Source organism: Pogoniulus pusillus, chromosome 11 (genome assembly GCF_015220805.1).
Source record: "Pogoniulus pusillus isolate bPogPus1 chromosome 11, bPogPus1.pri, whole genome shotgun sequence".
NCBI lineage: Eukaryota > Metazoa > Chordata > Aves > Piciformes > Lybiidae > Pogoniulus > Pogoniulus pusillus.
In genome coordinates, this window is record NC_087274.1 from 19904584 (window position 1) to 19929667 (window position 25084).

At 37.0% G+C, this 25084-nt stretch overlaps 1 protein-coding gene across 3 annotated transcripts in view; it reads right to left on the bottom strand.

The window, feature by feature from the left end:
• Positions 1-25084, bottom strand: part of SLIT2 (slit guidance ligand 2) — a 220604-nt gene that overhangs the window by 90942 nt on the left and 104578 nt on the right. For all 3 annotated transcript variants that reach the window (XM_064151337.1, XM_064151341.1, XM_064151338.1), the window contains exon 5: positions 1809-1880. In XM_064151337.1, the coding sequence (XP_064007407.1) occupies positions 1809-1880 (72 nt within the window). The remainder of the gene's footprint in view (positions 1-1808; positions 1881-25084) is intronic.

The window sequence follows — 25084 nt, forward strand, 5'->3', positions numbered from 1 at the left end:
AGAAACTTCTGTGAGATGTATTACCTGGCTTTGAAACATCTTAAGAGAGCTACTGTATGAGATGGCTATCAATTACTGTATTTAAAAGAAAGATCTCTGTAATTTATTTTGAAATTGATGTAATCGATGATCATTTTTACTACCAAAAATTTTTCTTTCTGTAGCTCTTTTCCAATTTTCAAATATAAAATGCCATGCAGAAAACCACAGGCTTCTCCCTGTAGCCAAGTCTCTCGTAGAATAATGATGGCACCAGTTCTGAATAGAAACTTATAAAACAGAATAAGTCAGTGTTGAAAGACACCACTAGGATCATGTAGTTCCAGTCTCCCAGCCATGGGCAGGAACACCTCACACTAGATCCATTATGCTAAGTAGTAAAGCCACATAGAGAAGGGCTTACATGCTTTGGAACCTTGTAAAATTGAACATAACAGTTTTTCCAATTAGATGTGGTAGGACTGCACTGAAGGGAAGAACCATATCACAAATATGGTTGAATAAAAATCCTCCTGAATTTCTAAGTATCTTATCAAGTAAGCTAAATTCTTGAGAATTTTTCCAAATACTTGAAAAAAAAAGAAAACCCCACTCTCCTAAGCAATTTGTGTGAAGTGCTATGGGTGGCAGAGTGGAGTCACAGAATCGTAGAACATTAGAGATTGGAAGGGACCTCCAGTACAAGCCCAGTCCAAGCCCCTTGCCAAAGCAGAATCACCTAGGGTAGTCCACACAGGAATGTATCCAGGCAGATTTGGAATGTCTCCAGAGAAGGAGACTCCACATCTATCACAGGAAGATAGAAACACGAAGATTTTCCTGTCTAGCACCCTCCTACTGTGGATGCAACAACATATTGCACCTTTGAAAACAGTGTCCTCTGTGGTTACAAAGTAGCACAGCTAGAAAGTTCATCTTTATTTTAATACTGGTAACTTCAATAGAAATTACATGAAAACCTCATATAATGTTCTCATTCTTCCATAATTTTATTGATGCCACAGAAGATAATGTTTCCACAGCTGCATCACACTGACAGCTCCATAGTCTTTCTGCAGCATACTAACGTATGTCCCTTGTATTTGCTGGTTGTTTGTAAGTGATGAGTCTTCGGATTCCAGCAGGGGTTTTATCCTTTGAGTGCATGACCTTACATTTCCTACTATACAAGAGCCTCAGTCTTCAGGTACTTCAGTCTACTAAACTGATCTACCACTCTAAACAGAAAGTCACAAAGTCACTGCTTCCCTTTGTCATGCAACACGCATATCACCACATTTATAAGCACTAAGAATTCCAAACCTGTCCATGAACTTCAGGGTCATTATCTAGAGGCCAGTGAGTATCTGTCTTTTAGAAAAGATTTATTTTTGTCAGTAAGTAAAACCCTGAAGTCATGTAAGTACAAAAATATGTGCTAGCAAAACTAGATAATAGTATCTTTTCTTTTCAGTTTTCTTTTATATAAGTAAAACTCAAACTCTTAGAACCAATTTTTTTTTCTATGTGAAACAGTGAAATGTATGCAATAGCCTAAAATTCAGATATTGAATTCAGCTTACTATAAACAAGTAGTAAAATAATGTCTTCTTGTATTCAGCTCCATTTATTCTTTTAGATCTCATATATGGCAATTACAGGATGCTTAAGATATGCTAAACTGTATTGCCAAAACACATTGTGTTGGTTTTATACACAAATGCCTTAAGCAACTATAAAAGTGCTTAAGAAAATGGTATCTGATCCAATAAGAGGACAGTGCACCAACAAAGCATTAGAATCTGAAATAAGGAGGAAAAAATACTCACAGATTTTTTATGTCTACTGCTCCTCGGAATGCCTTCCTTGGTATTGCTTGAATCTGATTTTCACTAAGATCACTAAGAAAAAAGAAAGTAAGTTAAACTTAATTTTATTACTTTAACTGATTTGTAACCGAAGAAAAAGAATCAGCAAAACCAGTCAAATTAATCAGTGTTGCACTAAGTATAGCTCCTTTACAAACAATACATTTGCCAAAAAAACCCACAAACATTAAGTAACTTAACAATGAAAACCAAACTGACTGAATTTTAAACAGTGATTTCATTTTTCAACTCCATCCAAATCTGTGACATCAAGTGATAGTATGCTCATTTTTATGCAAGCAAGACTGAAATCCAGCAAAAAGAAAAGCAAGAAGCCATGGCAAACAACTGTCAAGCTGAGTAACAGCTGAGATCACTCTATCTCTGAATTTTGTTTCAGTAGTAAGCACCTTACATTTTAAAAGAAGCAGTTAAAAAAAGATCCTGCAGCAAATATCTAATGCTCCTCACTAAAGTATCTGCATGACCTTCTTTGCTATGCTATCTGAAACCAGCATCTTTTCCAAAAGAGAAATTTGATTCAAATTCTCATAAAATTCTTATTCAGCATTGGGAAGAGGAAAGAGAGAATTAAATCAGTATCTAGGGTTTTCATTTATGCTATGTACCATTTTGGAGGTTTCACTTCAGACAACAGTTTCCTGTCCTGGCATCAAACATACCACACCTGGTTCGCCAGTGTCTTTCTAAGGGATCTATCCAGTTTGGTGTCTTAAAATTATGAATTCAGGCATTATTTTGGAGGCCTTTAGAGATGAATCTATCTATAGACAGTATAAGGAGCACAAGAAAGTACATGAAGAGGTTTGTGTGAGCATCTGAATAAAATTTATGAACTAAAATCAGATGCATACAGGCTGTCTCTAACCTTTTTCAGCTTGTTTGAAGAGTAGTTTTGCTGTGACTAACTAGATTTCATTCAGCTTAAACCAAATCAGGCCTCACTCCAAAAGCACATCAAATGCAACCTAACCTCCAACAGAAGAAGTAAAATTTTGTAGTATCTTGCTTTTTAGAGACATCTTTAGTGACCATTTCAGAAACAGCTTTTAGGAGCAATATTCCAAAATGTTGCATAAAAATAAAAGATCTAGCTCAGATGAAGCAAGCAAGCAAGAATCATTCAGTACTTTAGACATCAACAGTCATGTATTTGACATATTCTTCCCCTAAAATGTAATGTAGCATGAACTCCTATTTCTAGTTTTTAGTAATAACTCCCAAAGATCTTATTCAGATTGATAACTTTAAATAATTTGAGGACTTTATAAAAATACACAGTTCCAAACTTCTACAAAATTTAGATCATTCTTTTGAAAAGAATTCTACATGCATTGACAACGATTTTGTTCTACACACATCACATTCTATTTACCAAATCTTTTACAGTTCATGCATCTAACTGCACTGCAATGTCTTACAAAGCATATTTAAAGCTAGACCAAATTTTGCTATTATTAACTGTGTGTGAAAAAAAGAACGAACCTGTGAACTGTGATTTAATTTTCAAGCCATCTAAGTAATCTTGAAATGGGATATGACTGCACTGCTCTGACAATAAATTCAATGGCAATGAATGAAAAAGCAGCCTTCAGCGTTTGTTACGGTAATATGATTTAACAGCCTGCTTCCTTTGAAAAAACTCCACTGTAAGTATAAAGAGGAAATATCTGTATTTACATTTCAGTTTAATTGACTAATACATTTTACCTGTATAAAAAAAAAATGTGTGTAAAGTGGTTAAGTTAGCATTAGTGATTTGTACGGTGATCAGTTCATAACAAATATATAGGTATACATATATGTAAATCACTGCCATCCTCATAAATATATACTGCAGGAGGTAATGAGGCATGACACTCTTCAGGACGGTTAATAGAATATCAGCATTCATCATTTTATATAATTTCTTTCAGAGAGGAAGATGAAAAAGATTGAGACATTATCTAAATTATTTTTTCTTTAAATCTGACAAAAATGTGAATGGTCAAAAAAATCTCTTTTTGATTAAAGGCAAATCATAGCACAAGTGCAAAGACTTACAAGAAACAGCTATTGAGTTAGGTTCCTCAATAAGCAGTACTCTGGAGTTCTACATCTGTGTATGTACGTCTTCGTGTACAGAAGAGAGTAGACTAACTGCTTGCTAGATTTACTCCTGGGTCCACACCTAGGGCAGGTAGCACAGGAACACATCCAGGCAGGTTTTGAAAGACTCCAGAGGAGACACCACTGTAACTTCAGCCACTTTTAGTGTGAGAAGCCCTCAAGTGGAACTCTTGGGCTTGTTTTCTCAAGCCAAAAGGTGACACAGTAATATTGCTGTTAAATAGATTTTCACATAGAAAAATGTCATCTAGGTGACTGAGGCTAGCAGTGGATGAAAGGCTATTTTCAGAGAAAGCACAGATGAGCACCTGTGCTCCTTGAGATGCAACTGCACCATCCAGTTTGTGACAGTTTGTTTTAGATACATTTAAGCTAAATATATGTCAGTCATTCTCCAGAATTGTACCATTCTAGCTCAACCTCATTTAATTTCCAAAACAAAATAAGAGAGCTAAAACCTAGCAAAGCTGAATCTCACTCTAAATAAAGATACATAGAGAAGAATGAACAAAGATTTCTGATTGCTCCCCCAGCTCTAGTGCCTCTTAGGAAAACTTCTATACTTATTTGTTTTCCCCCTCACAGAAAGTCAGGTATATCTAAACACATTGCACCTAATTTCCCCCTTCCCCCACCCAAGTTAACATAATCTATCCAGGTATCCAAACTAGCAATAAATGTAGAAATACTATGTCCAAGCTCCATGATCATGTAAATCTTGAAATGATTGTGCTTTCACAAAAAATATTTTCTTTTTAAGCCAATCCAGTCAGGGCAATTTACCTGCACTCTGCACAAGTAATCATACATGCCTCAGCTTTTAAACTGTCTTCCAAAGATTAAGAATTTAATTCTGGCACTTTCAATGATTCTACAGCAGAATTCAATTAATTTGAAATTTTGCCCAAAAGAATCTAGATTTCTGCATTTAACAAACCAATTAAGAAAAAATATTAAATAACAACAACAACAAAATAAAAACAAAATCAAATCTCACCACACTCTCCCTCCCAAAATCAACTTAATTTTAAGTATTACAGTTAATTCTTGGGATTTATTTTTCCTTCAGCATACATTATTAATCACAATGCATTATGCTTTGTGGAGATAGCAGAAAGACCTTGCCAAAACCTTGCTACTACTGAATCATTCCTAAGAACAGAAGGGAAGTATTATCATATTTAGTGGTTAGTAGGTAGAAGTATATTAGGAAAAATAGCCTGAGTTCTGCTAACATTTGAAATGCAGACCAATAGAATATCCCCACAGAAAGCCTCAAAACCATGCCTGTGTGTGTATACATATATATATATATATTTACTTTAATATATACATTTTTTTTTAATCTGATACAGCCCTCAGATAGCCTGATATTAATGAGCTTGACAGCATGCTTCAGCTCTTAAAAAATGCAGAGAGTACTGCATTGCAGCTATTTTATTACTCACCCTGTATAGTTCCCAGTTGAATATCCCATTTATCCTTAAAAAGGACTGCTAAATTTTTAATTATATAAATTGAGACAGCACATATAATATCTATATCATATGCTGTTAAGGCTGTATTACAGCTTCCATGTGTGGCTAAAACCATTGTTCGTTCTGAAGCAATAAATCTTTTGAAGATGGCAAACCTGCTTGTAAATTTAATTACTTGTAATTTTATTTTCCTCTATGGTTTAACCTCCCTCTGTGTCTGACCAGCAACATCATAAATCTATACCGCCATTCCCTAGTTTGTAAAATACTGACTTCTGGGAATGAATAATGTGTCCTGATTTTTAAAGGAAAAGGCAGAACTATAGAGCCAGACTAAGTATTGAATACCTATCAGTTCATTTACGCCAGTTCATAAAAAAAGCACAGAAGGTGGCTATTCCATGATCAGCATCCTTAGTAAATATTTAAATACATCTGACATGAACAAAGTAAGCCTAGCATAGTAGTTCTGTCTTACCACAACCAATAGTTTTGACATGAGCTAACTATACTCTGCATGAAGTTGCCCATGTCCATACAAGTTGGCAAACTATCATAGATAATGAGATAGTCAAAGAAAAAAAAACAGAATGATAATTTGTTAAAATTATTTGACTTAAAATCAAATGCATGAATTCAGACACTGAGATTTTCACTTGGAACACAAAGGTGGTTAAAAACAAACAAACAAATAAATGTGGTTTAGTACAAGATAGGATAGTTCAACTGGAAGGACCTATGATGATCACCAGTGGAACGTGTAACAGCTCCTTTTCATACATAGGTATTAACTGTTTATTCCAAAATAATAAAACTAAACAATTAACTTATGAATATCAAATATTTCTCTCCTGATCACCTTTCACTATGATGTACTTTTCCCTCAGTACTTTTCAGTGTTCCTACAATATAGCAGTGCCTGAGTATACCTTAAAAAGTACAAGGATTTAAGTGGCAGGGAGAAGACAGACACTATTTCTTATTGCAGTGACAGCCTGGGAAATGTAGTCCAGCACAGGCTACTCACTGGATTCTGGACTTCATTAAGATGTCAAGGAGGTCTTGCACGGCCTGAGACACTTCTCCAGCCACAGTCATCTTAATGAGGCATGCTATCTAAAACCTTGAACCCAATCCAAAGCAAGACCCTGGTTTGCAAGAGCTATTGTTTATCCCCCTGGCTTTGACATTATGGAAAATGAAGTACTCCACCTCACCAGGAGGTACTGAAGACACCAGCAGTAAAATCTGAGCTCCCAAAAGGAGGGAACATGCAACAATGTGACCATCTAAGATAAGCGAGCCCGGGCTTCAGGTTTCAACTGTATCTTGATATATCTCGAGAGAAGGATGGAAAGTGATTATTTCATGTTATCATTCATCCTGGCAGCTGTTTGCAGAAGCTGCAGCAGCAGTGGGTTTTCCAATGGAAACAGAACAGACTAAAATGGCAAAGGAGGGTTTTTGGCATTTTGATCTCTGATTTGGATTTTGATCGTAAAATGTCAGACAGTTTTCTGCTTTCTAAGTTTGAATAATGAATATCTATTTTTTTTTTTTGCAGCTCATAAACCTTCATTTATCATCACACCACCATACTCTTCAATTGCAAAGTTTCAGTACAACGAGCAATGTAGTGTAAGGACTTTTTGAATGCTATAGAGGCACTCTGTAGCTACAGTGCTACTGTATTAGGATAAGGTATGTCAGCACAAGAATTATTTTCAGAACTATGCAATGAGAATTAAACCCAACTACAAAGTCTTCAAGAATACAGATGTTACTGAACTACTATAATGTGGTGTAAATACAGAGAGAGTAACCCAGCGTAACTCCTGTAAAATTAATACCCCGGCGAAGTGAACCCCTTGACGCATATTTGGAAATCCATCATGGTAGAAATAATGACGTATTTTAGTATGAGCTTACTAAACAAACATTCATGCTTTAATCTCTAATACAACATTTTTTTACCTCAGATTCATCAAATATATTAATATGTGCAAACAAGTGTGTACCTTTCCTGTCAGTCAAATGAGGCTAATCCAATTACTTTTTACAATGCTGACACACATCTGGCTTTATAGAGTTATCATATAACAAGTTACATTACTACATATCTTATTTCTGAAGACAATCTCATACTCAAATGGTTTCTCATGTTGTTTCAGCAAGGCTTTTTTTTTTTTTTTTTTTTTTTTTTTTTTTTTTGGGCAGGTCTACAAATCAATGAAAACTGAAAGAATAAGGAAATGTTTTTAAAAATATATACATCATTCAGACTAAGCTCTTGTTTAGAAAACAAAATCTCAACCCCAATTTCAAGAACTCTCCTAATCATTACTCTTTGGCTATTAAATAGACAGTTTAGGTTCCTATTAATTCTGATGATTTTTTCCCTCTTGTTCTTCATTAAAATATACAATGCAGTGATTCCTCTTCATAATAAAGATGGGAGTCTGACACCATCAACTGATACATCTCTAAACACACCTTTTCTCCTCATGAAGACCTGAAATATGAATGGTTAAGTTCTGTAAATCATTATCATTGGTTGTATCATCTTTCCAACTTGCTTCCCTTCAGAGGGATAAAATTTCATCTCTGAGAAAAGTACTTTTAACCTCTTTTAACAGATGGAGAAACCAAGCCAGTATATATCAGCAATAGCACTTATCAGTAACATGCTGAGGAGCACAAAGAAGATGAGTAAAATTTAGATCACAGAAACATAGATTCTCTACATCACTAACTTCCATTTGCTCTGTTGACTCCCCAGAGATTCAGTTGCTGTAGTCAGTAGACATAACATATTCTTGTGCTAAAGTAGGATTATTCCCTATGCTATGCTGTGCTATGTTACCCAAGTGACTAATTCATATTTCACAACACGAGGGTAATCATCACTGTGAGATGCACAGAATTCTGTGAGTCACAGCAATTCCTATGATAAGGAATCAATCTTCCATTCTTATGAAAAGATTGAGACTTAATTTCCCTGCTCACTTTTGTCTCTCACCTTTTAGTGATACCACTTCTAATGATACAGCTTTTAATGGTATCACTGAAGTTTCTTTCATTCTTAATGCCTCAGGTTTTTAAAATGTTATCCATTTATAAATCTGTAATTGAATTGAATGTGCTCTTAATATAGCTTTTGGTAAATGTTATTTTGTATTATTTAAGCAACAGATATTTTTATCAATTTCATCTATTTTTTGAAGCACAGATGGAGATCATTTAAACATACAGTATAGAACATATAAAGCAAAATAGAACAACTGACACATTACACAATAGGAGTGCTGGTAGCTTGACAATCTCCAAAGTTTATCAGTACCTTCAACCCTGCCATTTAGTATAAATCATCAAAAATTTAAATGCTGGAAATCAGTGCATTTTTTTTTTTGTCTGAGGAATGACCTGCTTCCTCCTATTTATCCATTATAGTATGCTATTGTCTTGTTTATAACTCTGAGTACCAGCAATTGTTGATTTCTCCAGAATGAAAATAGCACAGAGTGCAAGCCCAGGCATTCTTATGCTTTAATATGATCATATTTTGTGCTTGAAATAAAACCTCCAATCTCAGTCTTGGCATAAAAATCCACCTATGGGTCCCAAAATCAATTCCACTCTACAATGTTTTCAAAAGTGCACTTAATTTATGTACTTTGCTACCATCTGAAAATAAGTGCTTAAGGAGACTCACCATTTATTCTTTATTGTACTAGTGTGTCCTAGTGCAGCAAATGCTAATTATGAAGTAAAATAGTATAAGGACCACACATGTATTTTACTGGAGTCATAGAATTATTTTTTTTAAAAGGAAAGCAGTCTTTATTTGTCTGTTCCACTAAATGAATATGTAATTCTCTTTTGTTTAGGACTACCAAAAAAAAAAATAGAAATAATTACACATTGTAGCTCTTAAAGAGGAGAGGGCCACCCACAGTTTCAAAGAGGGATAATTGCCATACTACTTCAAATTTAGCTTCAATGTAATCCTTTGATAGAAGAGGACCTTTGAAAGAAAAAACTTTTAGCTCTTAAGATCACCTCTGCCAACCCCAAAGGAAAACCCAACAATTCTTTATGCCCACAGAGTCTCAAATTGTCAAGGCAAAGGAAAGGATGGAGTGGCACTTATTGACTGCTACTCATCATGCATTTCTGATGGCAGTTATCACACCCCTAACAGTGCCTGAGGCAGCAGCACAGCTGTGAGGTGAGGGTATTGTTGACCTACAACCCTAGTTGGAGTCTGCAGAGTGGGAGAGAAGACTTTTAGCTACATGGATGTACATCTTGAATGCAATGTTTCTAAAAATGATGTTAGTCCAGCCAATAACTTGTAAAGCATATATGGTTTCTGTTCTTGTGTTTTTTCATCCTTTTTATTTAACTAGGTTGGAATTGAAGGCAAAATGGAAAATAACTTTAATTTTGATGTTATTATTTCACACAGGGCCATAAAATATCATTTCTTTATGAGGAAAGAGTGAAGACTCTGATATTTTAACTCCACCAGTCTCTGTGTGCTAGTTTGAGCCTACCTAGAATGTTTTGGTGAGAACTAGATTACAGGCTGTAAAAGAAAAACAATGGTGACATCTATTTCACTCATAGGCCTGCTGAGATGTATAGGAACAAGAAATAAAAACATAGATAACCGCTCTCACTTGGGCTGCTGGCTGAGCTGCATCTTATTCTCTAATCTCACCCTCCATTTTGGACTAATCCTAACCCCCTGGCCCAACCTCTATTCTTTCTTGTGACTGGGGTAAGGCTGAGAGGGGTAGGAAGGTGAAGGGGAGATAGAGAGCCCCTCTTGGGGGACTAAGGTTTCTGGGAGGGGAGTTGTGTTTCTGTATTGACTTTTATCTTGTTTATTTCTGTATATAAATATATATACTGTAAATATCTGCTTGTATATTGTGCTAGCTGTAAACATGAGCTTCATTCATATTTCCAGAGCTGGCTGAGTCTAGTCTGGCTGATTTCTAAAGTCGGGGGTGGGGGAACACCCAAACCATCACACTCTGACAGCTGATTTGGTGATTCATTTTTAATCAACTATTACCTATGATAGACTTGAAAATGCACTACAAGTTAGGGACTTAAGAGACAGCAAAGCAAGATGCTGCTAGGTAACTTTCACTTTTTCTGGTATGTTACACACTCAGCATATGTGTGACTGAAACATCCATTTGGCTTGGGGATCTGCTCACATTAAGAATAGATGAGATGGCATATTTAATTTTCCAAAAGACCTCTTCAACAGCATATGAAAAATCTAACACTACTTTTCCTAGTAACAAAACTTCTTTTTCAGCAGGAGTTCACAGCTGTCAACATGCTTTAATATTTAATATTGTTTCACCTCCTTTGGAACTGAAACTGTAAGCACTTTTAGGAACTGATTGAAAGGTTGTCTGGTGCATTGTCTAGTTTCACTACACAGTCTATAACCCTCTGTGCTCTCTTCTGAAATGTTAGCAAAGCATGGCAATTTCTCTTTGCTTAAAACACAGAAGAGTGGATTCCTGACCCAGCTCCATTCCACATAGCTGCTGTTCCAGCAGAGGCGAGTAATAACTTCATCTCTGGACACAGACACTTTTAATCTAGCAAAAGCCCAAAATGTTAGCTTAATAATAAATGGAATATGCCAAATGTTTCCTAACATTAAAACTAACCTTGAACAATTTGTCAAAGGTTAGTCAAAATCTGGGGAGTAAACTAGAAATGATGGTGCAGATGATTAATGTTGAATGGCACTGTGCTCACTGTTCCTTCACTTGAGTAGCATGATGTAATTTGGGGACTGTCTCTTGAGATGGGCTGATTGCTTAACAAGACAGGTTTATGGTACAGTCTTAGCTCCATACAATATGTGCATAGTCACATAACATGTGTGAAGCACTGATGCTTCAGGCTTCGAGGCTGTTGCCTCTCAGTGCCAAAAACTGTGCTAAGAATGGCAAAAGAAACCTAAGCAAATTATAAAAGGATTACCATGGATGATTAAAAAAAATGATGTCTAAGCTACCATCCTAATTACTGCTTCTCAAGACGACTAATATTATATCATTGTTTTCCTGGGCTTCACCCATCTGCTTATAACCATCTGTTATTTCCCATACTACAATATTTTTTCACAGAAATACTTTGTTTTATTTTACACTGCATTGAGGGGTTTTGTTGTTGTTGTTGTTGTTTAATCTTTTCTCTTTCTTTTTTTCCATTCTGTGTTTGCCCGTTGCGTACCACCACTGGGTTTCTGGCTTGAAGAACTACAACTTTAAGCTGTTGTATGAGTAAACTGATAACAGAAAGGATGAAAGGAGCATGTGTGTACATATTATCCTCTGATTCTCTGACAACAAAGTACAAAACTGTAAGAATAAGCTCAATTATTTAGGTAAATTAATAGATTATTACTTTTTGTTTGTTCGTTTATTCTTCCCTGTGTGTTGTATGTGTGCCCATTAACAAAAGTCAATTAAAAGGGAAAAAATATTGTTGGGAAACTTCAGGGTAAATACTGATTAAAGTATTGTGGAACAAAAACTATATATTGATCAGGATTGACTGAATTTCATGCTGCAGAGATGACCGTCTTAGAAGTCTCAAGTCTTTCAGCATTCTATTTTCTGTTCAAGAGCTCCAGACAGCATTTGCTTCTTGAGCCTGCCTTCTCTTCCCCCCCCCCCCCCCCCAGCCACTTTTCCCAAACTCCTTTCACCATAATCTTTCTGCTCAATGCCATGCAAAGAATCAGAATGTCAAGTGATGGCTTCCTGTTGTAAAAGGAGCTGAGAGTATAGCAGAGGCAGTACAGTTGGTCTATGAAACAAGACCCCAGGATTCAAGCAATAAGGCTGGCTGGCTATAAGAACTGATGACATTGCACTGGTAACAATAATAGCTGTTACAGAGAACATCATCTCAACACTACACCACTCACCTTCCTGCCACAGCAGTCAGTATAAATCCATTTGTAGTTCTAAGGAATTCAGTGAGAGCATTGCCAGCTCAAAAATTTCAGGGACATGCATCCTTACAACAGCAAGTACATGTATCTGTACTCACTTTTATCTGAGTAAGTACAGATCTCCTCTGAGAACAGGATGAGCTCAGAGCTGCCAGGTGATTGAATTCAAAGGATATTTACTCAGATAGCTGAGAAGGTGTGAGGATTTGCTTCCATGCAGGCTCCACTGCACTTGCTATCTACTGCCATATGGTTAATTCCCTCTCATGCTTATTCTTCTGTTGCAGTTCATATTACAGTGTACTGTTTTACAGACCTGCAGCTTCCAACATCTGTAGTAAAGGTCCCAGAAATTGATTTAGAGGTTAAAATACAAGCATAACCAATCCTGCATCTACACAAGGCTATATATCTTTGTTGGAAGACTGACACATGGTCCCCATATGCACTGGTGATAACACAAGCCTGCCTGGCACAGATGTACTTATAGCTCCAGAGAGATGCGAGCTAATGATGGATAGGAATAACCCAATCACATGAACATTTGTATTTGTAAACCCTACCTGCTGCTACAGACAATATGTCTACATTTTACTGCCACAATTCTTCAAGGATATCAAGATGTTCCTAAGGTATGACAAGCATATGATAAAACTTAGTGGTACATAAGATAGAGAGAGTGTTTTCTGAGGCACAACTGAATAGTTGGAAGTTTTAAAAAATTAATTGCTTTTCTGGCAAATCCAAAGAAAATTAAATTAAATTAGATACTGGAACTTTTTCATTAGAAGACTCTGGCAAAATAAACTTAATAGATGGAAAGCTTTCGGCAATTAAAAGTGACAGGTGCATGGCTTTCTCTAAGCTTTTAAATCACATCTGCCAAAAGGCCTACTAAAATGCATTTTTTTAAACCCCTTCCAATCTACTCAACTTTTATGAATCAAAACACAGCAGAATTATTGAAGATACATAATGTAAGAAAGTAATGGCTTTATGGCAGTAAAGAGCTAGAATTTCCATAGAGTTATGCATCTAACATGTTTAGGACAATGTATTAAATCACAGAGTAACTCTGTATCCTGTCCCCATTCACTTCATCTGTCAGCACAATTTCTTGCTTTAATTCTTAAGCAGAGGAAAAGCAGCACACAATTTTATGTTTCTAATTAAAACTCAAAAGGTTTATAGTAAATCCAGATCACAACTTTGAATTATCTATCCTACATGTTTATGGTGATTTGGAATAGAGATGGACTTGGCAAGTAGTTTCTATATACATGTACTATTTACCAATATTTATGCCTCCTTTGGAGAAGCTTTTTCAAGATAGGAAGTGTTGGTCTTGAAAAGAGGCAGAAAATTTTGAGTTTGGCTTCTGCTACAACTCTTAGAGAGTGAGTACCTGTATTTAATGAATGCATGCTTCAACAGTGTGAGCAAAAACACTTACTGCACATCTTCCCCCCCTACCCTCAGACGTGCTTGAACCAGCCCTTTGCCTCTCATTTCTCACTCACAAAACCAGGGAGACCTACACAGGGGTACCAATTTTTTACCTTTAGAGACATCCAACGATCGCAAAACAAGCTCCCAAAACTACCCCAATCCCCACCCCACCCCCCCAAAAAAAAAAGTCCAACTCAAGCATCTTAATTATCTTTTTTAGATTTTTTTGTCTTAGTTTTCCTTTTACCCTAATTTTGATAGGGATGCAGCATAAGCTCTTCATTCCCACCAATTCTGAAAACAAATGTATTACTCTTCAAATATCTTAATTATCTGCTAAAAACAAACAAACAAATCTATTACATTCTTGTAAGATGGACTGCAACAACTACAAGTGTATAGGTTATGGTACAGCACCTTCAGAGATGGAAAATTACGCTAACTCAGCTAAACACAGCTCTTATTAAACAGCAAACATGCAAATAATCTCATCCCAATTCAGGAAAACACTGGAGCATGTACAATTTAAAGTATATGCTTAAGTGCTATTGAATTCATTGTAACTGCTCACAAGCTTCCTGTTAAATGTGATCACATACATCTTTGAATCACAAGCTACTGAAAACCAGCAGTGAACATATTTTAATTAAAGCTTTCCCTAATTTAAACATATATGAACAAAGATAAAATCCCCCTCAGTTGCAGAGACAGAGTAAGAAAGTAAGAAGACAGTTTTCCATAATCACTCTATACATTTTCATCTCATGATGAACTGTTGTTGTGACAAAAAAACAAACCCAAAACAACCCCACAGTATTTCAAAGAATCACTGAGTGGTAGGGATTGGAAGGGACCTCTGGCAGTCCTCTAGCCCAGCCTCTCTGCTAAAGTAGGTTCTCCAAGATCAGGTCGCACAGGAATGCTACTGGACTATGTATGAATCCTTAACAAAATTACCTTTTATGTTTAACAAAACTTGGGATTTTGGTGCTGCCTTTTGGCTTTTCTTTGGGGATTAGGGGTGGATCTTTCCAAGTTCTTGGTTACTTCCTTAAAAAAAAAAAAAAACCAGGGTTTTCATTTTGAAATTACAAAGTCCTTACAGGCTTCTACTTAGCACTCTTTATGAGAATCTTGAAAGGATTTTTTTCTCAGAGACTGAAATCTCCAGCTCCTAGCCAGGCAGAGGAAAGCTTTGGGGCAGAAGGTCAGTATTTCAGCAGGACTGCTCAGGTAAGATCATAGTGTACTTCAAAATTATGTGTCAGTTCTGCATCTCTGCAGAATAACACAGAAACTCTGCCATCAAGGTATGGTAGATGCAGGTTTTCTGTGAAGAACAAAAAATAGTTAAAGTGTACACTGTAAAAGCTAAAGTAATTGCAGTAAGATTCATCTCTGACTTAAAAATAAGTCTGAGAGCTGGACTGCAGCGCTACTGATTGCTTTAGATATGCAAACTAAAAATACACTAAAAACTCCAAAGGAACCAAGGAGTCATGAGAATATGTCTACAAATGTTTGCTCCAAATAAAGATAAAAATATTCAAATATTTTCCTTTAGTATGTTTAAACTAGACCGTGGGTGAGAATGAAAGTTCTGCAATCTGTGAAAATGAAAAGATCAAATTCAGCATTCAGTAGGGATACAGCATATCTAATTAAGCCCCAGATCTGCAGAATATGTATTTTTTTCCATATCTCTTTTGCCCTCTGTTAACCATCGCCCCATCCACATCTATAAATAATGAAAACAGGCCAAGTTTTCCTTGCTAATACAACGTATTACACAAATATCTGAAGGGAAAATACATCCAGAAATGTTTTGACGAATTGTACTAATTAAACAGTTAACCAAACATGAACAATCATATAGAAATACAGACTTGAAAAAAAGATACTAGAGAGAACTTATAAATAGTATGTATATATTTTAACACTGCTTAACATCCCTTTTTATATAGAGCTGGAAGAAGGGGTGTTACAGAGACTTGCGCACATCTCTATACCCATTTCTGGCTACAGAGTTCCCTTTTGTTTTGTTTAATTAAGAGACACACTTCACTTCCACTGCAAAGTTGCCATTCAAGTATGTAAAGGTATGTATGCTGCAACGACTGGTCTGAAGAACCACCAAATAAACATCTCACAGGGACTGTTTTCTAGAGTATTTTCAATGTTCATGATTCTCTTTTTCATACATACAATATTAAGCACTGAAAAATAGAGATTCCAAGCTGAGACAGTGGACAGGGAACTGCAGAAAAAGCATTTAAATAACAAAGGGAAAATGCCAGATTAAAAAAAATACTAAAACTGTGACAAATGCACTTAATGATGAAAACCACAACAGCTACGGTCACAGTATATAGCTTTCACATTACTACTGGGCAAGTATATGTCTAACAGTGAATGTCTTTGTCTTCTTCACATTTATGAGCAGATAAATATTCTGGTAATAAATCCCTAAAATGAAATAAAAGCAAGCCTAATCTTAAGATTAGGAATCTAATCCCCATCAGAAATAAGACACATGTATTTAAAATGAATGGGAGGTCAATTTGCTAAAGGTAACATGACATTCTGTATTGTACATGATGCATACCCTTGCACAGCAGGTGAAGTATTAACAACTTAAAAGCTGCCACACAAAAAAGCAATAGATTGAAAGGAGAGTTTCATTAAAATAAATAGAAAATGTCAGCAACCATCTCTGATTTCAAGTTGAGTTTTTGTCACACAATTTCCTGGTATTTTTAACTTGGCTTTCTTAACTAGTTTCCCTATGGATTAACCTCTTCCCACCACTGGTTGTACATACTCTGCAAGATGGAGCTGCTGGACAGTTCATTAGAGCAGCTCCCGCTGTTTCTTCCACTGGGGAGGAGGCACATCTAAGTTACCATACACAGGCAAGCCCAGGTTGACATGTCTCCTAATAACTTCTGGCAGCTTTGATCAGGCGGGTGGCTCATAGGAGTTGCACAGGCAAAACAACAAAGGGCAGGAACTCTGAGGTATTTCCTGCTGCTCTTTTGTAAACCAAGTACCATCACTTTGTAATTCACCTACCATACTGGTAGCACTGTTGAGGGACTGGATTTGGGGTCTTTTTGTGTGTGGCATAGCCTTAAAAATGAATATATTTAAATGGAGCATGTCAATCCGCTGCTAGAAAATGTATGTTTTAAATAACTTTGCTAGAGATATAATATTAAATAACATAATATTAAACATAAAACAAGTTTCTTGATGCAGTATGTCACTTGCCTGGCTCTTTAAGCATGCAATCCAGCCCAAGCTTTACAGAAGTTTTGCTTTTTCAGCCTCAGCTTTGTAAAGCTGAGCATTTCAATTTTCCAGCACTGCACTACACGGTGTGGCAAGGAACATGAAACTGCATTTAAGCACTTGAAGCAGACTCCTTGGTGTCCAGCAACCCTCCCCACTGTATGGCTCAGTCTCTTTCTTTGACACCACTGGTGGCCAAGCCAAAAAAGTCAACAGTCTGCAGCAATGAATGAATACACCAAGACTCTTTCATAATAGTATAGCTGATTGAGGCCCTGCTTAAGAGGCCTTACCTCATTTCCCACATATTTTCTGACCCATTTTGTCTGCCTTTTCTTAGAGGGGTTTTGCCTGTTATATTGTGGGCAAAGCAGTAAACTAATTATCTTGTTCAAATCCCTTTGCAACGCCTCTAATCCTATTAGTTATAAGAATGTGTGAATACTGATTGCACAACCTAAAAAAGGGAAAAACAGAAAAAAAAGAAAAAAAAGACAGAGACAGAGAGGAAAAGCCAAAAGGCAGGACACAGGAGGATCTGCTAGCCACATCAGCCTTCTGGGACTTGTCAGGACACTTGAGACTCCCATCCATCATAAGATGGGACACTGAACGGGACAATTTGTAAGGTCTGTATTTCCTTTCTGTCTGTCACATTTGCCCCAGAGCTGTCACTATTATCAGAGGCAGCTCTGAGCCCTTTGCTCACCGCAGAACTTGCTGACCCCTGACTCCAGTTAACAGTTACATTTTCTCTCTTTGCCCTTTCATAATGAACATTTTAATGAAGGGGATGACAATATTACAGTGTGTCAAAGCAGCCACATGAAGTACAGGAAATGAATGAATGAATGTTAGCATGGGCATGTATAGGCCCTACGAGTCCTATTTCTTTTCTTCAAAGAAGCCTCACAAGTCTTATTAAAGAGCCCTCTCGCCCTCTCCCTCAGCTGAAGATACCGAAGCAGTTGCCTCCTGCTGTCCAGTACTGAGTGAACTTTAATCACTTTCCCTATTTTATTCACTCTGGGGAAGGAGCCAGGCTTCAGTGAAAAGCCTGCAGTCACAGTTGATGTTAAAGAGCATGAAATTTATCTGACTTCCATAAAAGATGAGCTCTGCCCTTCCATTCCTGCTTTTGCTAAGCTGGCTGCTCCGGGGACAGCCATTCTCTCCTCCAAAAACAAATATTTGCTCTTAGCGTGGATGGATGCTGCTGCCTAGGAGCGCGTTTTGCTTTTCGCTTTAAACCGCAAACTTAGTTGTTTCCACCTAAAAAGACAACTTGTGGTCTTGGGAAAGAAATTTAACTTTATCATTTAGACATGCTGTTTTGCAAATGAAGGTTTTAAAAATGCAAACAGTTCCTGTTTTACATGAGTAATAGTCTCTGGCTAATTGGTTACCATAGAAGCAAATTCATGAGAATTCTCAGAGAGCAAGAGAAAGATTTACCTTCTCTTTTTTTTTTTTTTGCCCTCTCCCCTCCTTCCCTGCAGAAATATCTGTCAGTAAAAAACCTAACAAATGAAGTTTGTTTTCTCACATACTGCACTTCAGAGATTTGAGACATGGTTTATCAGATGAAGATTAAAATAAACTGCATTACTGCATAGCATTCCATTATTTGCTTTATAAACCCTAACATTTCAAACTGGGTCTACAATATTTGGAAATTGTATTTACATTATTTATACAACATTTGCTTCCCTTACAATGGCAAATGAATGAGACATTTGTGTAGAAGCTGGAAGGCTGTCTTGCACTTCTGTTTTCTAAGGATCAATGCATTACAAGTGAGCACTTTCCAATCTGACTCTGACTTCAGAAACGTCTATGTTGGAAATGATGCCACTTTGAATACAGCAGGCAAACACAACACAGAAAACTTCAAACCTTTTCCAGAAGCAATTCATCCACAAAACATTCTATGTATATGAAAAATTAAAAAACAGTAACCTAATTGTATCAAAGGGCTTGGTAACAAAAAGAGTGTATTAAAATGGTATTAAAAGTGGTACTGACCCACTGACCATCCACTCTGAGTGCCATAAGCCCATCTAATCCCCGACTGGTATGACAAAGGCTAAATTGGAGCCATAAGTAGGAGTAATGATAGGCTACCACTTCAGTATGTCAGCAATTTACAGATTTAAATTGATACCACACAAATGTTCTGTAAAGCAGAGACCTATCAAAGGAAGAGAAGTGCTCCTTTAATTGCAACAGCTCCCAAAACTGTGCCACAGAGGCTGAGCACGGTGCTCAGTGCCCAGCAGAGGTTGGCTGTCCATCAGCCGGGGAAATCTATTCCTGCTGTACTTTTAGTTGTGACCACCTAGGGGCACTCAGCGTCCTAGAAATGTATCAGAAACCTCCGGGTTTGATCCAGCCCCATTCTGGTGTAGAGCACAAAACATATTTTCTGTCAAGCATCCTGCCTCATATTCTACTTGAACAACAATGATGAGGATTGTTTATTGATACTTTATTACTGGCAGATAAGCAACCAGACAGCCTTGTTCCCTCTAAAGGCTTCTAAAGAGCTTTTTTCTGATAAAGGCTTTAATATACCATGAAGGCTTTCAACCAACAAGCAAAAATACACAGGCCCTCCCTATCATTTGAGAAAGAGATTTCACATTTTAAGTCTGGACTTCTTCCAAACTGTGAAGCAACTACAAGCTGCATGTAAAGCTGTCTGGAGGAAATTCTCTTAATTCACCATAGATTTGAAAAGAACATGGTGAAAATGGAAATTAATATATAACTGAGAAAGAAGCACAAGGTTGAGTGAACTTCAATTTTTATTTCTTCACGTGCAAGTGAAGAAACTTCAAGTTTTATATATAAAAAGCATAAACACAACAGCACCATATTCCTGTGTTTCAGGATTCTCTGACTTCTTTTTAAAGAAGTACTTGGTATAATCAGTCTTCACAATTTTCTTTTAAAAAAATCTTAAATATGTTCCTTGAAGCAATCAGCAAAGCAGTTTTAGACTGGAGCAAATGGTTAGTTTATGCTAAACTGCAGCAGCCTACTGGCCAATCCTATCTGATATTTTATGGTCAAGTTTTATAGCATGAAAATTCTGACTTTCTGCCACTTTTTTTTTCTGTTCAAACAGGGTTCACTTAACAAGCAGAATGCAGACCTGCTGCTTTCCCTTGTGGCCAACTTCACTTGTTCAAAGTCTTTGAGAACCTTGGAACACAGCAATAGCTCTTAAAGGAACTTTGGCCTGCAGCTGTTATTAACTAGCTTTGGACGTATGGACCTCCGTTGACAAGTACCTCATGTAGAGAAGTTAAAAAATTGCTACCATATGCTTTCAGCTTTTTTAACCTGTAATGTAAAGGCTCACAACTAAAAAAGGAAAACCCCTTTCACTTTAAAAATACAAATCAATTTACACATAAACCAATACCTCTTTCTATCTTATACTGCCTTACCTTTATGAAATATATGTGCCATTTTTACAGTGATACGGTAGTATTCCAAAATGTGCTAGTTTGAGTTAAACTGGAATATTTTAGTCAGAAGAATTAGATTATGGGCTGTGAAAAGGAAACAATGGTGAAGTCTACTTCACTCATAATCTTGCTGAGGTGTATAAAAGAGAAGAACACAAAACATAGATAAGACACTGTGTGTGGGTCTCTGTCAGAGCCTGTGCTTTCTCCCTGGACTTTTGCTGTGTAACTAATCCTTCTGCTTTCTAACCCACCCTTGCTGATCCTCCAAACTCACCTTGCATGTAAGGTGTACTCTGGGATAAGGTAGAAGGGTGGGAGCCCGTCCTGGGGACTGATTTCTGGGAGGGGCGTTGTGTTTCTGTATTACCTTTAGCTTGTATATTTCTGTATATACATGTAAATATTGTAAATAGCTGCTTGTATATTGTGCTAAGCTGTAAATATAAAGCTCCATTCCTTAACTTCCAGCTCAGCTGAGTCTAGTCGGGGTAATTTCATAAGGGGAGGGGAGGGGAGTAACACCAAACTGTTACACAAAGGCAAGAGCTGGTTTCAGTAAAGCAGCTAATGGTGATAGATATAAAGATCTCAGCCAGCTTTATTACTGGACACATATCAAAGACCACCACTCCTAAAACCAGCATTAAAGAGCAATTAAAAAAATTGTGTCATGAGAACATTTCTATTTCACAAAAAATATTCCATCCTTAATTGAAGCTAAATCTAGCACTGGTTATTATACTTTGGCCTTAGGTGTGTATACATTACATTAGTTTCCAATACTGTGATCCAGTTCAGATGTGAAGGAGGATCTCTATGCCCAGCTACTTGTTTTCCAAATAGTCTGTTGACTGAGAGGTATTATCTCTCAGGACAAGCACAGTCTACAATATGGCACTATCTGCTGATGCTGCTTTATCCAGGATCTTTCTTATTATTGGAAACAAACCAGCACTCTGCACTCCTCTGACCACACTATGAATGTCTTCTGAACTCCACAAATTGCTCTAAAATATGGCAGAAGGACAGTTGCTATTAGAAAACTCACAAGTGCTCAGTGCTAGAGGCCTTGTCAATTACCCCTTCCCTCTAAAATATTTAACTGAGAATTTTTAAATAGCCATAGAATCAAGACAGCCTACCCATTTCCCAGGAGGTGGCCAGGATTAGCATCCCATGGAATTTGATGCTATTTACTCAGACTTACTCTTTAGTCACTAATACAGCCACATTTTTAATCTAAATTAGTAGCTGGATCAACAGCATTTGAACTTGAGGATCTGCTTACCATTTTAGCTTCAAAACCATTCCTCTGCTACAAATGAATTCTACTTGTGTGAGAAACTGCTAATACTTAGAAATTATAATGCTATCAAATGTCCATGTAAACTTTCACATGAAATTGACCAAAAGGATTTCCTAACAAAGAGAACCTGCTACCTATCATTTACCTCGTGCTGTAGCAGATGTCACCTCAGGGAAACATTTTTTTCTGATGAAATGTCACAAAAATACAAAGAGGTGCATTTGATTGCCTTTGTGTGCTTTTTGAGTTGTGTATGTGTGTGGTTGTGTCTGTTGTTGCTGTTTGTTTTTTTTTTAATTCTGGCTCTAGGACTAATTCTTAGCCCATGTCTTCCATGATTACGCAGCCTTATCACACAGGTACTCCTGAAGGGAGAGATTCTCATTCTTGTAGACTAAAAAGTTGTCAGTATTTAAATCAAGTCATTTGCAATTTATTCTATATAAATAACGTAAGGATTTTAATTAGGCTTGGTAAAAATGGGCCACAACTCTTAAAATTCAAAGCACTTTATCACTGGTAATTAGAGTGGGAGAGCCAGGGACAAGCAAAAAATAGTCTAGAACTAGTTTCATAATATTTTTATATTTCAACCAAATGTAGATTTTAGCTCTGTAATGGAGGTTTCAAAGATAAAAGGAATCTGCTTCCGGCAACCAAACAGAGCACTTAATAATTACACCATGCAGCGAATGTAAGATGTAATACAAAAATATCTTAATATCTTCTTTAGAAAACAGATACTTTTTGATGCAAGGCCAAGTATGACATATTTCCTATATATGATGCTAAAGTGATGATCTCAGTTATTATAAATTAGAATTAATCTAATGAACCCAGTCTACTACTTTCAAATATGGGGTTTTAAACAAAAGCAAATGTGTTCTATTTTATGAAGTTATTGTGGCTGTATCTACTCACTCTGATAATCTGATTGGAGGGCTCCTTGAAAACAGAGTCTTGATTAAGCTCAATAAAAAGATAATGAACAAAATGGCCACAAACCAACAGGATTGTCAACACAGGGCAATTTGCTTAAAATTCTCTATATCCATTTATTTTTAAGAGCTAATATAATTCCTAATGAACATATGAAGAATGCTTTAACTCATGCATGATTTAACATCAGTTCATATTTACCAATATAAGCAAACCTTGAATGAGAGGAGAAAAGACAGTTTTTGAAAGAATGGGCCTTCCTGAACACATTACCCCTCTTTATTGTTTCCTGGGTTTAGATTTCAATCAGGGCAACTATTAGAAGCAGGCACCTCCGTTAAGGGGGGATGCTAATTCCATCTCACACAGCTCACCACCAGGCAGGCTCAGCCTATTTATCCAAACGTCAATAAAACCATAGTGTCACACAAGTGACTAAGCAAAGATTGAGAATCTGCAGTTCAACAATCATGCCTTCATGGTCACTAGCACAAGTATTATGTCTCATGCCACAGATTTACGACAATCGTGCAAAGATAGTTTATGAGCATCCAAGAGGTTTTTAGAGTAAAGCAGCCCAATTTCCTGTTCTAACCAGCAATAGGAAGTTACTTCACAGAGAGGTGATGAATAAATATGATTAAGAAAATTTACGAGGTTTTCTTTTTTCAATAATTATTGTTTTCCTATCTATAATTGTTTTGTTATTTATTACATGTTAGCAATCAACTTTTCAGGGATACTGGCTTGAAAGCTCTTTAGAGCTTTCAGCAGTACTGCAAGGCATAATTATCTCTTGTATCTGCACAATGTTAAATTAATTTCCCTTACATTCCAAGTGCAGTATCAGAAGCTACATGATGGTTCAAACTGAGCTCTGCCTTCTGATCAGAGCTTTATCCCAAAATGCTGGCAACTGTTTGTATACATCTTATTCCTTGTAACTTGCATTTATAAACCCACACTGAAGAGCACATTGATTGACTATTTAGGAAAGAGGAGGGGGGAGTGTGTGTGTGGAAAACAACAGTCATGCTAGCACCTTCAACAGCTGTCAGGGATATTCTGATTCCTGTGGAGAGAGACCTGGGAGTCCTGGTGGATAATGATTTGTCCATGGGATAGCAATGTGCCCTTGTGGCCAAGAGGGCCAATGGGATCCTGAGGTGTATTAAGAAGAGTGTGTCCAGCAGATCAGGGGAGGTTCTCCTCCATCTCTACTCTGCCCTGGTGAGACCCCCATCTTGAATACTGCATTCAGTTTTGGGCTCCCCAGTTTAAGAGGGACAGGGATATGCTGGAGACCATCTAGCTGAAGGCTAGAAGAATGGTTAGGGTACTGGAACACTACCTTGTGAGGAGAGACTGAGGGACCTGGGGCTTTTTAGTCTGTAGAAGAAAAGACTGAGAGGGGACTTAAATATTTATAAATATCTGAGGGCTGGGGGTCTGGAAAGGGGGGACAGGCTCTGCTCACTTGCTCCCTGGGGACAGGACAAGGAGCAACATAAGCTGAAGCAGAAGGGGGCTCCACCTCAACACAAGGTTCTTTACTGTAAGGGTCACAAAGCACTAGAATGGGCTCCTCATAGAGACTGTGGAATCTGCTTCTCTGGAAACTTTTAAGGCTCATCTAGATGCGTTCCTGTGTGACCCGAGCTAGATTGTATAGGAGGGTTCGACTCGATCTCTTTGGGTCCCTTCCAACACCTAACATTCTGTGATCCTGTAATTTTGACAGGTATGTCTGCAATGTTATTTCTATCATTTCAACATAATTTTTAGAGAAGTCATAATGCTGAAGTTGTCAGAGAAATACAATTAACAACTATGCCCAAGTGGAAAAAAAACAAACAAACACCAAAAAGACCCTCCAGATTTTGTCTTTATAATGCCATAAGCTAAAACAATTTCTGCTAGATTCTACTAAGAGGGATGTGTCCTGCATCTGAAAAGCAAAGCAATCATAAGTTTCAACACGAGAGCAAAGAGGTGTCATACGTAGCATAAGGGCATGCACATATAGGAGTTACTCAAAGCATCAAAACTTTAGATCATAGAATCAACCAGGTTGGAGGAGACCTCCAAGGTCATCCGGTCCAACATCCTTCAGGAAACAATGCAACTCCATTATTCTTATGTGGATGTAATCAAGGTCCTCCATCAAA